We start from the raw sequence: 13,753 nt of genomic DNA on the forward strand, positions 1-13,753 counted from the left end.
AATTATCTTTTCTTTGTGTTACTCTGGTTCCCTTTTGGGCCCTACTTCATGGGAAAGTATGAGCCTTGATTATCCATTTTCACCAAAATAGCATTTACTAAGGTAGCAATATTAAGTCAGGTAAGCAAAATGATTGTTCCTTTCATCTCAGCAATTCTGCACCTACTCACCTTCCAACTGACTTTGTATAGAATATTAGTTTGCATTAAAAAAATCCACTTAATTGCATTGGAAAAACACTTTGCCACGCTCCAGGCTGACACCATGTTGCAGCTGCTACTATTTAAGGGATAATTGTAGCCTCACTCTTCTACAAAGAACTAATTCTGATTTTGAAAGGATTTGTCCTTACAGTTTATCCTGATGAGAGAGGACTGGATTATTGCTGTGTAAAATAGCTGAACAGTCCTATTCTAGCTATTATGCCACAAATATTGTATATTGTTGAAGATCAAAGTACTGTACCACACTCGATGGTGAGATGTACAAGGATGGCACACTTCCCACATTATGTAAAAAATACCACATTTTATGAGTCATTTAGTACCATGTGATGTATCTGTGGACCCTATATCATTTCCTTCAAACTTTCTGCATCATTCTAAAATCCTTTATTTTCTGGTTGAAAGACTTATGATCTAGTCATTTCTCACTAGTCTCCCCAGGAAATAATCTTCAGTCCTCTGTGTTCTCCTGGTGCATTAAATTACGTATTGCATATTATGCTATTTTACATTTAAATTACTTTAGAAAAATATTAAACAACTCTGAACAACAGTAAATTCTAACTGGTAAACTGAGAAACTGTAAACATTTCCCATCAAAACTTTCATTAAGATGTCTTTTAAACCTTTAAAATGTGTCGGACTCAATGTTGGTTAGGTTCTAAGCTATTCACCCCAGAACCTTGTTAGGAAGGTAATCCTGGATACACATGCATAACAAGGTGCCTTATCATATAAGGTGGCCCATATGAGGTATCAAATAAATCATATTTAGAAAGAATGAGGCTTTCTTCTACAGGAGAGATTGAGGCATCAGCTTTACTGGAAAGCTCACCCTTAAATAAGAGGCCAGTGAAAGACTGAATATTAATTTAGTTATAAAATATGGCATGCTTTGATGTTAGTTCTAATATCTGGCATTTCAAAATAAACCCCCCTCTAAGATGTTTTGTTCTTATAGTCAATATACAGGGGGCTTCTACCCTCAGAGAAAAACTAACTCCAAAATCTAACAAAAAATGCCCCCCAGGATGTGCCATTTTTTTGTTGAATAATTTTTATAGGACTCTCATAAATCATGGATGGGATTAACTGTCTAGGAGATATTGTCCCTAAAGTAACATATTCTGTATGTAATTTGGAGACATTACAAGAAGATTTAGGACATACCTCATAATACAAAGAATCAGTAAAAATAAAATGTGGTCAATGAAAACAACTGCAAATTTGGAAACAATAATTTATGAAACTATAATTAAAATGAAGATGGGTAATGTTCAGGGAACAAAATCAAATGCTAAGTGTGGTTTGTAATTACTGGTTAGGGTTTCCAATGTAATTTGTAAAACTAAATGAGACAGTGAAATTAAATGTAAAGAAATTAGGAACAGGTCTAGGCATTTTATAAATTGTAGCTATCGATATCATTACATCAATACTAGTAAGGAGATGTTTTGTTGATAGACACACATTTTCTGATAATGAGAGTATATAAAGTTTCTCGTTCAGATGACCAAATTGTAGTTTGAACTTCATTCATTCATGTTTAGTTAGAGTAACTGGTAAATCAATCTAAAAGGGCAGTGCATATGATGGGAGTGGTAATCCTCAATGTTTCCCTGCAAGATCCAACAACAAAATAGCAACCCAGCCAGTAACTTTTATAGGCTAAAATGTCGTGCTTTTAATATTCCTTTTGTGCCCATCTTATCTTTCCTTCTAGATCCATGGTTCTTAATCTCGCCTGAAAGTTAAAACCACTGGAGAGCTTTTAAAAATTCCTATGCCCAGACCCTACCCTAAATGAATGGGATCAGAATCTATGGGGGAGGAGCCCAGGCATGAGTCTTTCTCAAAGCTTCTGTGGTGACTCCACTGACCAGACAAGGTTGGAAATACTGCTCTAGAAGACTATAAACACATCTAAATCAGAAACTGTTTTGAGTAGTTTGTTTTTATATGTTAACCTATACACAATACATAGCACAGTGCTTTGTCCTGCTCATAGGCCTTTGTTGAATAATGTACAAATGAAGGAATGAATGGACAAATGACTACACTTAGCCATGATATGGAGTTCAATGTCCTAGAAATTGAAAAGTAATAAAATGCCTCTCTACTATTTTATTTTCTGAATTAGTAAGATTTACTCAGAGGTTAGCTATTCAACTTTCCCCCGGTTTTTCTTGCTAGAAGTACACCCATTCAATATATGATAGGCCTTAGGTGGAGCATTACAGAGTATTTTTTCAGATCACACTGAGATGACCTTCATGGCCTGCTCTATGTATGAGTGACTGCAGTTAAGAGCTTTTTTTAATCAACAGCTCACATTTTCACCTGAATTGGGAAAAACCCAGTCCTCCTCCTGTGTTTCTCCTCCTCTCTCACACTATTACCACACTCACAACACTTCTGACACCAGATGTGTGGCAGTTTTTCCCACACCAAGTAATTCTGTGACACCAGCTGCGTGTCCTACAATTTAACTCTATTCTGATACTATCTACCTGGAGATGGTATCAGGTCCCACAGGTTAAGGGCTCAGTCTCACAAGACTGTCCTCAATCCTCCATTTCAGATGCTAATCGCAAGTCCAGGTTGTTACCTGTGCTTCTGACCCATTAGCTATAAATTGGAGGTTCCCACAACTCCCTTCTCAGGTTCGATTAACTTGCTAGAGCAGCTCACAGAACTCCAGAAAAGAGTTTACTTACTGTTTACCAGATTATTATAAAAAGATATGATAAAGGATACAGATGAACATCCAGATGGAAGAAACGCATAGGGCAAGGTATGTGGGAAGGGGCACGGAGCTCCCATGCCCTCTCTGGGCTCACCACGCTCCTAGCACCTCCACGTATTCACCAACTGGGAAGCTCTCTGAACCCTGTGCTTTTGGGATTTTTATGGAGACTACATCACATAGGCATGATCGATCATTAACTCTATTTTCATTCCCACTCCCCATTGACCTTCATGGTCTACTCTCTATGTATGAACGATTAGAGCTAAGAGCTTTTCTTATTTACAGCTCACATTCCCCCCATCACACCATGCCATGCACAAACATATCACTTTGACTTTACACACTGCTCATGGAAGAAACCAGGCCCTTGTTTAAGTAGACGGACACACAGGTCCCATGCATTTGGGTTTTCCCTCAACACAGAGGAAAGTGCTAGGTCTGTGGAGCAAAGTGGAGACATCATTATCTTCCCTCAGGTGTCAAGATGTTGATAATGATATTGTTCCTGCCCTAAACCATTTCATGTTCCTGATGTTTACAGGGCCATCAAATAGAAATCAATTATGGACTCTAAGAAAGTTTCTAAAAATCGAATTTTGAAATGATGGAATATGTTGGTAATAAATGCTAGATCGATGACAGAAATTTAAGCTTAGGAATGTTTAATTTAAACCTAAAAAGCTTATTTTTTTAAATTGTGGAAGGAAATACATACAGGAACATTTCAGCATCTACAACTGAATTTTGAACTCTGATGTTACAAACCACAAAACTTCATATAAATTTTATTATAAAGACCTTTATTAGGAGGAAGAACATATTTTCTATTTCTTACTTTCATTTTGTGGCTTGAAAGACCCATGAATACGGAGGCTTTTCTGAATCCAGTGGAGAGGAATTCTTTTCTCTCACTGCTCCCTCTCCCTACACCAGTCTCCACCATGTCAACGTTGAGGTAGGGAGAAAGGTGGATTTTTGCTACTTACAAAAATGATGAAAGGAAGAAACAAAACAACAGCTTAAGAGAAGAGGGATGTAAGGAGTACAAAGCAATCTTAAGAAAAGGTTCCTAAAGGAGCCATGTATACCCAATGATACTAATGTTACGCTTTCTTCTACTGTCTTCATAGATTTTTTCCCCAGATCTCTCTGCTTGTATGTGACTGGTGCCCTCAGTTGCCGAGGAAGCAACATAGCTGTGGGAAAGGTGCATAGAGCAGTCAGCAATCAACGTGCACTAGAAGGTTGTGTGGGATGCCAAATGTTACTAGTATCCTCCTTGGCGCCAGAAACAAGTGGAACAGACGAAGTACTTGCAGGCTCCTTTGCAGGGTCTCGGGCCCTAGTGTGCGGGGCTGCTCCTTCCTGGGATGGTAAATATCACCCACTCCTGCATGGTCTTCCCTCCCAAGTCAGAGGCCCTGGGGATAAATCTGTTGGACAGCGGCCAAGATACACCAAACTTTCCCAACCACCAGGATACAAGAAGTTGCAAGTTTCCAGGGTTGAGAGGTAAAGCGGGAAGACATGATTGGCGATTTCCTCATCCCACTTACCGACCAGAGAAAATGGGGAGGCTGATTCCAGGTCTTCCGTGGACCGCCAAGAGCGTTACTGGGCTTCCAACTATAAAAAGACAAGTCACATAAGGGGCAACTAGCAAGCTCACATATTTTCCCTGTAGCCCGATTGTGTGTGCTGATAATTTTCTCCTGTTTGCACTTTGAATTACCCCAGTGGTCTTTTGCGAGTCCTTAAGGCAGCCCTAGCCTTCGCAAACCCTTCAGTGGGCACAGATCGCGGGGAGATGAGGACTGGGAGCAGGAGCCAGCAACAGGAGGGGAGCGACTCTTACAGCCCATTCACATCCTGCAGTCCGATCGCGTCCCTGGGACAGTGGCCCACTCACAGCACACGGAGGGTTCGCGCTCCCTGCGGGTTCCCGGCCCCCAGGAGAGGCGCTGCGTGGAAGAGTCACCTGCAGCATGAGTTGGGAGTAGGGGTGGGGGCGCAGAGACTAGGGGGGAAATAGTCGCCGCGGGGGAGGTGGGGGACGCAGAGAAAGGGGTGGGGACCGCCGCGGAGGGGGTGGTAGGAGCCGGGCGGGGCCGGGGCGGGCCCGGGGGCGGGGCTGCGGGGCGGGGGTGCGCCACAGCGCCCCCTTGCTGCGCGCTCCCCGCCGTGCCCCGCGGCCGCCGGTGGTTCAGGCTCGGCAGCCCCTTTGTGTGCGACGCGCTGGCCCGGAGGAGCGCGGCTCCCGCACGGCCGAGGCTCCCCGGGGTCCCGCCGCCTGGGCCCGGGCCGGGCCGCGCTTTCCTCCTCCTTCTCCGCTCCTCCCTCCTCCGGCCCCCGACCCGAGCCGCAGCCATTGGGCTGCGAGCAGCCCGCGTCCTGCCGCGCACCCTACCCCGCCCGGCCCGGGACGCTCACCCCCTACTCCCGCCCTGTCCCCTTCTTCATGCCTCCCCCCATCCCAGGCCTCCAAGGTGGAGAAAATAAACTAAAAGCAGAGCAACTCAGATACTCCAATAAAACGCCCAGCACCTAGAGCCCGAGCGCGAGCGCGTGTGCCGGGCGGCGAGGGGCGCGGGAGGCGGGGGTGGGGGGCGGGCGGGGGGACAATGAGCGCATGAAGTTACCTGCCCGGCGGCGGCGGCGGCGGTGGCGGCGGGGCCGGGAGGCGGCGGCGGAGCAGGCTGCGCGCTCGGCGCCGACGGGTGCGCGCCGCTGCTCGGGGGAGAGTTGAGCGCTTTTCCCCCCTCTTTTTTTTTCTTTTTTTTTTTTTTTCTCCTCTTCTTCTTAAACAAACCACAAACGGATGTGAGGGAAAGAAGGTGTTTCTTTTACTCCTGAGTCCAGACACCTCTCTCTGTTCCGTCTAAGCTTGTTTTGCTGAACACTTTTTTTAAAAAAGGAAAAGAAAAGGAGTTGCTTGATGTGAGAGTGAAATGGACGTAAGATTCTATCCACCTCCAGCCCAGCCCGCCGCTGCGCCCGACGCTCCCTGTCTGGGACCTTCTCCCTGCCTGGACCCCTACTATTGCAACAAGGTGAACGCTCTGCTTTTGTTTCCACCGTGTTCTTGCTGCTCGATCCTGGGAGGGGGGCGGCGGCGGCCGGGCCAGCTCGGCGGCCGGGGCCGGTCGGCGGAGGCCGGTCCCGGGCGCGCTCGGCTCGCAGCCCGCTAAGCCCTGCGTGCGCTTGGGTAGTAAATATTGTGGAGCAGCTCCGGGGGTTTGCCAAACACCCGATTGTGCGGCAAGTGACACGATTTGCTCGGATTCTTTCCTTCCTGCTGTTCGCGACTAAGGATCCCTGCCTAGGTTTGCCGGGGGGCGTTTAAAAAAAATTACGAGAAAACCAGGGAATACTTTGGGGGTGTGTCTGGGGTCCGGGAACGGAGGCAGAGAGTAAGAGAATTCAGTTTATTTTCCAGTTTCCCCTTCTGCCTCCTCCCTCTCACGGGCAGCGGGGTCTCGTGGCACCTCTTCCCGGCCCGGATTAGTTGCCAGGGGAGCAGCGTGGAGTCGGGGTGCACGGACCCGGGAGACGCCTCCGCCCCCCGCCGGGAAAATTGCTCCACAACTCTTTTGTTTTCTCAAACCCGTTCGGGCGCCCGGGCTCCGAGTTCGGACGCCGGTCTGCGAGCCGGGGTGCAGCGGGGCAGCCGGGTCTGGGGGACAGCTCCCGCTTGGGGGGTGCGCGCGGAAATAGCAAGTTTGTAAGGAGCCGGGCGAGCGCGTAGCGTTCACGTCCAAAGCTCCCGCGCTCGGCACCGGGCTGGAGCAGGGTCCCAGGCTGGGTTGTACCCACAGCCCGGTGACCCCAGGTGCCAAGGCCGCGGGGACCGGGGCGAGGGCTGACCCTGCCGGTGGCCCCGGGTGGGGTCGTCGGCCGGGGCTACAGCGGAGCTCCGCTCGTCCCAAGGATAGAACAGTCGGGGTCTGTAGGGAGGGGGTTACTCTCGGGGGTTCTCGAACTCTCAGCCGGAGAGGGAGGAGGTACGGGGACCGGCATCGGAGAGCAGCCGCAGGGCCACGGCCGTCCCCGCCTCGGGCTTACTGGACGTGTCTAAGCAGTCCTGCCCGGTGAACGTCGGCGGGGAGAACTGAGTTCTCTGAAACGCGGGACTAGCCGTTTAGATGCCCAGCTACCGCTTCGTGGTCAACCTGCCTGATATTCGCAGCCCCTGCAAGCAGTTCCCTTTTGGCCCCTTGTGAATTCCACTGGATAAATCGTTGGGACTCCTAACATTTGCCTGGTGGCGACTCATCATCAAACAGCTTTTTTACGTGATACAGAGGTATTTAGCGCGCTGCATCCACAGCCCCGGGGCTCCCCACCACACAACCGACTCGCAGCTCCGAGTCTTGGTCAGTCAGGACACACACACACACACACACACACACACACACACACACAGCTGTGACTTAAGTGAACCACAGATATAACCCCTTGGAGAAGCTCCTGGATGCTGTGTACAGTGTAAGACCCAGTAAAAGGGATGTGCTGTGAGGCCATGATGTTGAGGCAAGTTTGAAAGGAGGGAAATCTAGTCTAGTGCAAGGCAGAAAGGCTTTTGACTGCACGGGGAGCCCTTTAGCTAGGGGCAAGTTGGAAGGCACGGGTAACTTTGACGAGAGAAGTTTGTGTGATGAAGTTTCACTATTTGTTAGTAACATAGTTCTTTTATTCTAAAATCTGTTTTGCCTTTATAAGCAAGTATTTTGTGTTTGTAACATTTTATTTTGCTTATAACACTATTACTAATACTAATAAAAATAATGATAAAGTAGCAGTCCTATCTTGGATAGTAAAGACATATTCCACAGTAGTAACCGGAACCAAAACGTCAGAACCATCTGGCAATGAAACTGGACAAATCTTATTAAATTTCTCAATGATTTTAGGCTCCAAAAAGAAGGTAAGGACTTGGATACACATTTCACTCGTCACTCTTGTGATAGGAGGGTCAGATTGAATTTAAAAGTTAAATGCTTTGGAAAATCAAGAATTACTTCAATAATATTAAATCATTTTCCAATTAAGTGCTTTAAATAATTTTAGTGGGTTGTGCTGTGAATTGAATAAATTAATTTAGAAAGTCTTCAGAATTTCTTTACTAGCTCATTGAAGTTCCTTTTAAGTCACCCGGTGTATGAGAAGCAAACTGTTCTTTTTAAATGCAAATTAGCCACCCTTTCTATAGACTAGTTGCAAGTCTTCTGTTTAACTTATCCAGGGAATAATGGATTTTTAAAGATGCAAAGTCATAAGATACACTTCTAATAGTAGGAAGAGACTTCATGGAAATGTTTCTCACAGGAAGCCTTCTCCTGCCCTTCTCTGTGTGGCAGTCTATCAAATATATTTGTCAGTAATCCCTGATTATATTAAATGTACTGAGTAGGTTTGCTAGGCCGCAGAAAGCCTCTGCAACTCGTTTTTTCCACTCCATGGTGATTAGCATTGATACAAAATTTCTGTCCAGCTCCACAGTTTTAGTTGCTTGAAATGTAGTCAGCTAGCATTCATTTTTGCAATGACTCAAGTGGATTTGCAGGGATATGGAAGATGGGCAGAAGTTTCAAAGAGGTGAAATAAGAAATCTGTATCTACATTTAGTAAAAACAAGTTGGATCAGACTTCCCCAAAAGAGACAAGACTGCAATGTAAACCTTATCTCTTTCCGAGGTGTGATGAATATGTAGTTTATTACAAGAAACAGTCACTTTGTCAGGTTATTTGTTTTTAAAAGGATGATAAGATCATAAGTTACTAATTATCTTTATTTTAAATCTGTCAACACTTTACTAGTTAAAGTTGGTGTGTTAAATCCCAGCGGAACCAGTATCTTTCTGTGCTTCAGCATCAGGCAGTTGTAACTAGAGTTTCCCCAATGACATTTTTTCAGTGTCAGAAGAGACCCTAATCGAGAAAACGAATATACTCTTCCTGAAGCTTTTCTAAACTAAAATGTGGTTGTTTTACTCTGCTGACACTTTCCAGCACGGCTGCCTTATAGATTGCCAAAACACTTACTGCATTTTTTCAGTTAATAAACTCCGCAGGAGGAATTTTTTGGAAACAGTTTAATCCAGTATTGCTCTCTTGTAAGACCACATTACCTTATGAACACTATGCAAACCGGCCTCCATTTTCACGGGAGAAAAGTGAGAACAATGCGAATGATGTTGGTTATGGCAACTGTGCGAGGCATCTCTTATACAAACAACCAGAACGGTGGCATGTTGCTGTATATAGGTCAGCCTTTGAAATAGCAGTGTAGCTCATAGACTGGACAGAAACATGTAGGCTGGAAGTAACAGTGTTCACCTCTTGCAACTTAAAGCATGGTTATATTTCAGACGCTGAGAGATGGGGACTGTAATCGAGTTTCATCTAATTAAGCCTATTTTAAGTAACATTGTATCCCTTAATTGAACTGAATATTACCAAAAGAAATTAGATTACAGGAGCTCACAATTGGAGTTCAGTAGTAAAATATAGACCTATTTTTTGTTCTAGTTGAAGATGTCAGCATCAGTTTAAATATATACCTACAGAGTAATAACAGTTCCTTTCAGTTTCTTAGTGCAGTGTCATTTCTAAAGATTGTTTTCACTGATTTTATGCTAAATTGGAACAAAGAAGTGGCACTTTTTCATTTTTACAATGATGTGATGTGTACAGTTATTGCTCAGTATCTGCTCACATAAGGAGTAGTAATACAATTATGTTATGACATGGCTAATGACAGGGATGCTGACCTCTGCCAGCAGTGGGAGAGGAAATAATGGTCTTTCCTGTTCTCAGTGGCTGCTTTTGTGGAATCAGGTCCTGAGTCTTTCTTTGGTTGATTTAGACACAGGGAAGTCCAAAACACAAGCTCATGCTTAATACTAGCTATATACAGAGTAAAGAATAATGGGCATTTGGAGTATTGGGCTTTTGTCATTGAAATGAGGAAAGACAGTGTATAATCTTTTCATATAAACATAGGAGGAAGGACCTATCTGTGATGAACTCTGTGTTAAAATGTCAGGGTTAACATTAGACATCTGATCACTTTTGAGAAAAACAAAATTCATTATCGTCTCTGCAAAATCTCTGAGCTGATTTTCCTATTTAGAGTATTATGTATTGTACTTTAATGTGGCAAAACTCGTCACATCTAAAACACAGGATTTGCAAGCACACTAAGATGGAGTCATTATTCCTACTTTAATTAATAAGTGTAAGAAAAAGGAGGAGGATGGGAGGAGGAGGAGAAGGAGGAGGAAGGGGAGGATTATAAGCAATTTAGAGCATCTTGCTTGATTAGTTCTCTATCTACCTCCTTAACTTCTAAGACTTTGGGAAATTCATAGTTGATAATTTTGGACATCGTTAGTATAGTTAAAACTCCCCTTGGAGTTTTATTAGCTGGCATCTTTCTTAAGTTTTGAGGTCTTTAAATATGTTTTCAATAAATATATAGGTAAGAAAGAGCGTAAACCAAGCAATCATATGGTTTCGGTCACTAAATCAGATATCATACAAAAACCTCGAATGTAACTATCTTGACTTTGTGGGATATTCCAGTGTCACAAATTCCAATTATAGATATCCATGTGAAATCAACTTTGGAGAGGTCTAACGTTATTTTTAAACCTAGCTTACATGGTTTAGTATTCTCACAGTTTATCGTATATTTTAAAAGTTACTGAATGATAATATTAAGGAGCATTTTGATGTTTTGCTTAGTTAGAAAAACCAAACTGAAATTTACATATTATCTAATTGAATGTCTATTGTAGTTTTTTTTTTTTTTTTTTACTGATGTGATATTGAGGGGCTTGAGACCAGAGGAAAGAAGTAAGGCACTTGAACCTGGGAGAAGTAAGGCAAGTTCTGAGTTTAACAATGGCTTCCTTGGTACCAAAACTGGGTCTCAAATGTTGGTTTCGATGTGTGGGACTGTATCTTGTGGTCATAGATTTTTTGTGATGGACTCAATTCAAGAGAGGGATGGCTTAGGGAATTGGGGGGAAAATCTTATTTAGCTATGAAGGGTGATTTATTTTAGTCCTTTCCAACATTTTGCTAGGATACTAGAAAGTTGAAAAGCCCTTGGGGATATTTCTCAGTTACTGGCGATCCTTCCTATCCTCATTAAAGGCTGCCCTCAGCAGCAGGTCTGTCTGTGTGCCTGGTGCCTCTTCCCTCCCTCCTCCTCACCCCCTTCCCAAACACCCCCAATCCTGGAACAGCCTTCACCCTGGCGTTTCTCCTCTTCGAATTTAATCTGAACCTGGGAGGTATGTATTTTCTAATCTGCACTCTGCTCCCTCTCCTCAGGTACTTGACTCACTGTTGTGGTTACCTTGGCTGCCATGCTCCCTTTGCTGGTCACCATCATTGTTATCATAATCATGTTAACATAGCCATTCTTCCTCCAGTACCAACCTTATTTGCTGGTTAAGGAAATTGGAATCTGCCAGTCCTCAGGCCCATATCCACTTTTTAAATCCTAAATTAGGCTGTTCTCCTTTTCCCCATTCTCCCATCCGAATGAATGGCATCGGGTCATACAATAATAGACTAAGAAAACATAGATAAGATGCTGAGAGGAAAACTAGCTATGGCGGATATTTCTAAGCTCTCGTAGTTTCCATCTCTGCCCCTCACATTTTATGCACAGTGTATTTAGAGCTTGGAAACAGCTCCTTGAACATACCTTATCAGTGAGAAATCGTTATTTAGACTCTAAAATAGTATGAAAGTGGAACTGTGATCTCCTGATCTTTAGTTGGCATACAGTAAGGTAGGTGAGTTACACTTACAGGAAGTAATGGGTTAGCATACTTGTGTGTCATCAGAATATGCATAGATAACTAAACTGGGAGTAGGTGGACATGCAGAACTTATTAAACTAATCACCCTACATTTTAGCTATCTGAATGTGAATCCTAAGGTTTCTGGGAAGTCATAAGGTAGAATATTTATTTTATATCTCAATAAAAATGAAATGTAATTGTCATGATTTGATTAAATGCTGTTAACGATTACATTTTAAAAATATTGTCAATTGTTTGTGATAAAATTTATATTGTATACAACCAAATCCAGGAATCTAAAATGTATACGTTTAGAAGAAAACAAGATTGTAGTTAACCGTAGTTAATAAATACTGTGGCCCCAAGAATCATAACTGTAGTGTTTGCCTACAAGAAGCTTCCATGTGAAGCATCTAAATGCTTGAATGCTGCCTTGTTTGTTTAAATTGAATTTAAACATGGGAATGTTTGCTTTTAGCAATTTTAAAGATACTTTCTTTCCTTTCATTAATTTCCCCTTTGGTGTTATTGATATATTTTCAATTGATCTTTTTCTTTCAAAATGTACTTTTCAGAATCAGATGGCCTGTGATCTCCATTGGTTGATAGGACCAGCAGTAGATAGTGAATTGTGTTAAATGGACTGTCCACTAGGAAACCGCAGCTTACGTCTTTCCTAATGAATTTGAGAATTTTTTGTTTTAAGCCATGCATGCCAAGTTTTATCCTGAAGAGCAATTTCTCATTAAAAACAGTTAAGTTATAAACTGCTTAGAAATGTGGTTTGTAATGGAAGTGCCAACAGACTGTTAATTATAGCAATTCTTCCATAATACTTTGAGACCTGGAATTCACGTTAACCTGAATGAGCTTCTCTCGGTGATAACGTGTTTCTCCCTATAGCATTCATTTTGAAAGTGGGAACATTTTATTGCTCTGTGCTTGGATGCTGGTGGTGTAGCAGAAAAGACCAGAGGGAGGATGATGCCAGAAAGAACCCCCTGCTCTTTCATGACAGGAGGGACCAGTATTTTTCCAGATTTCTTCAGTTTGATCTATGGCAAGTTTGCCTTACTTGATTAAAAATTTTAAAGTTAACTTTTAAAAGCTATCTTCAGATTTCCATTTTACTTGTGAAAAATCATCATCGTTGATATATATTTGTAAAACCAAAGGTCATAAAACCAGCATCACGATTAATGCTTTTCTGTTTGTCCATTTTTCACTTCAGAGTTTTAAATGGAACTGCTTTAGCCAAGTATTTATTATTTTTCATTCCTGAGTTATGTGCTTTTATGAAACTGTCTTGAAAGGACTCCTAATTAAACGAAGGCCATGGTTGGCTGATAAGAAGCTTTGCTAGTGGCCAAGAAAATATAAAGTATTTTGAGTTACTATGTAGACTTACAAGTTAGTAGTGACGATGTCAGCTTCTGCATAAAATGCCTTTCAGTTAAAGTCTTTGAGCCCCTATCTTGGGGAAAAATTGGTGTGTGTGTGTGTTTGGGTGAATGTGTGTTTTTATGTGTTTCTCATGGTCCTGGATATGTTTCTGGCCATAAATGCTTGAGAATTCATAAATGGCAGAATCTATCAATGTGTACAACCACAAAAGGAAATCATACTGACTAGTAGGGATGCCTCATCACCACTCTTTTTTAAGAAACTTAGCCATATTTCACAGGAGAAGATGCTTTCCACAGTGGTAAGGCTTTAATTGGGCATATTATAACCTAATAAGACTAAAGAACTAGATCTTTCTGAGGAAAACTATAGAGCTTTGTGAAGAAAAGTCTCTTTTTTGTTAAACATTTGTGAAGGAAACTGAGGGCCCCTAAACCGTGTTGACTTACTCCCTAGGCAAAATAAATATAACCATGAAAAGACATGATTCCCTCCGCTTCCATTTCCCATTCGCTTTAGAAGCCTGACTTCGTTCTATGTCTGGTAAAAGTTCTGAC

General features: G+C 42.9%; 1 protein-coding gene and 1 long non-coding RNA gene across 2 annotated transcripts in view; one reads left to right on the plus strand and one right to left on the minus strand.

The window, feature by feature from the left end:
• Positions 1 to 3,762: 3,762 nt before the first annotated feature.
• LOC147913048 (uncharacterized) lies at positions 3,763 to 4,932 on the minus strand. Its single transcript, XR_015549280.1, has 3 exons — positions 4,706 to 4,932; positions 4,530 to 4,599; positions 3,763 to 4,394 (listed from the first exon to the last, which is right to left on the minus strand). It is a non-coding gene; the product is annotated as an uncharacterized LOC147913048 (long non-coding RNA).
• A 745-nt stretch (positions 4,933 to 5,677) lies between these two features.
• Positions 5,678 to 13,753, plus strand: part of TOX (thymocyte selection associated high mobility group box) — a 292,959-nt gene continuing 284,883 nt past the window's right edge. The window contains exon 1 of the mRNA XM_004435727.3: positions 5,678 to 6,023. Within this exon, the coding sequence (XP_004435784.2) occupies positions 5,922 to 6,023 (102 nt within the window). The 5' untranslated portion in view covers positions 5,678 to 5,921. The remainder of the gene's footprint in view (positions 6,024 to 13,753) is intronic.

This window comes from Ceratotherium simum, chromosome 31 (assembly GCF_057802395.1).
Source record: "Ceratotherium simum simum isolate JZ-2026a chromosome 31, ASM5780239v1, whole genome shotgun sequence".
Taxonomy (NCBI): Eukaryota; Metazoa; Chordata; class Mammalia; order Perissodactyla; family Rhinocerotidae; genus Ceratotherium; species Ceratotherium simum.